We start from the raw sequence: 438 nt of genomic DNA on the forward strand, positions 1-438 counted from the left end.
CAGTGCCCTGCACAGTATAAGCGCTCATGGCCATGTCAATGTGTACACATGCTTGGTCACATGCGCATGGCACATGTACGCAAACCCTTGCGACCCCGAAGAAGCAAGTGCCTAAACACAGTCGGTCACAACGCCAGTTACTCTGGGCGGAAGAGCAGCCCTCGCCTTCGAGAAAATTTAGATTTATTTTGACCGTCATGGCGTTATTATTACAAAACTATAGTAACGTGAATTAATCAGACATTGCTACTCACCTTGGAGGGTCATTACGTATCAAGTGCAATTACTGGATAGTTACTCTTAATTACAAGGTCTGACAGACTGCCATTCATTCATTTCTTATATGTGGAAACATTGAAAGCTTCTGTTCGTTGCAGACTCGCGATCCTATCTTACACATGGAAATATCCCTTGATCCATTACATGCACGTACTGTGA

General features: G+C 44.1%; 1 protein-coding gene across 1 annotated transcript in view; it reads right to left on the minus strand.

Moving 5' to 3' along the window:
- Nucleotides 1-328: 328 nt before the first annotated feature.
- The window catches only part of LOC119582241 (cGMP-dependent protein kinase 1-like), a 12,013-nt gene continuing 11,903 nt past the window's right edge, over nt 329-438 (minus strand). Inside the window, exon 3 of the mRNA XM_037930465.1 lies at nt 329-432. Within this exon, the coding sequence (XP_037786393.1) occupies nt 329-432 (104 nt within the window). The remainder of the gene's footprint in view (nt 433-438) is intronic.

The sequence above is a fragment of the Penaeus monodon genome, chromosome 15 (assembly GCF_015228065.2).
Source record: "Penaeus monodon isolate SGIC_2016 chromosome 15, NSTDA_Pmon_1, whole genome shotgun sequence".
Taxonomy (NCBI): Eukaryota; Metazoa; Arthropoda; class Malacostraca; order Decapoda; family Penaeidae; genus Penaeus; species Penaeus monodon.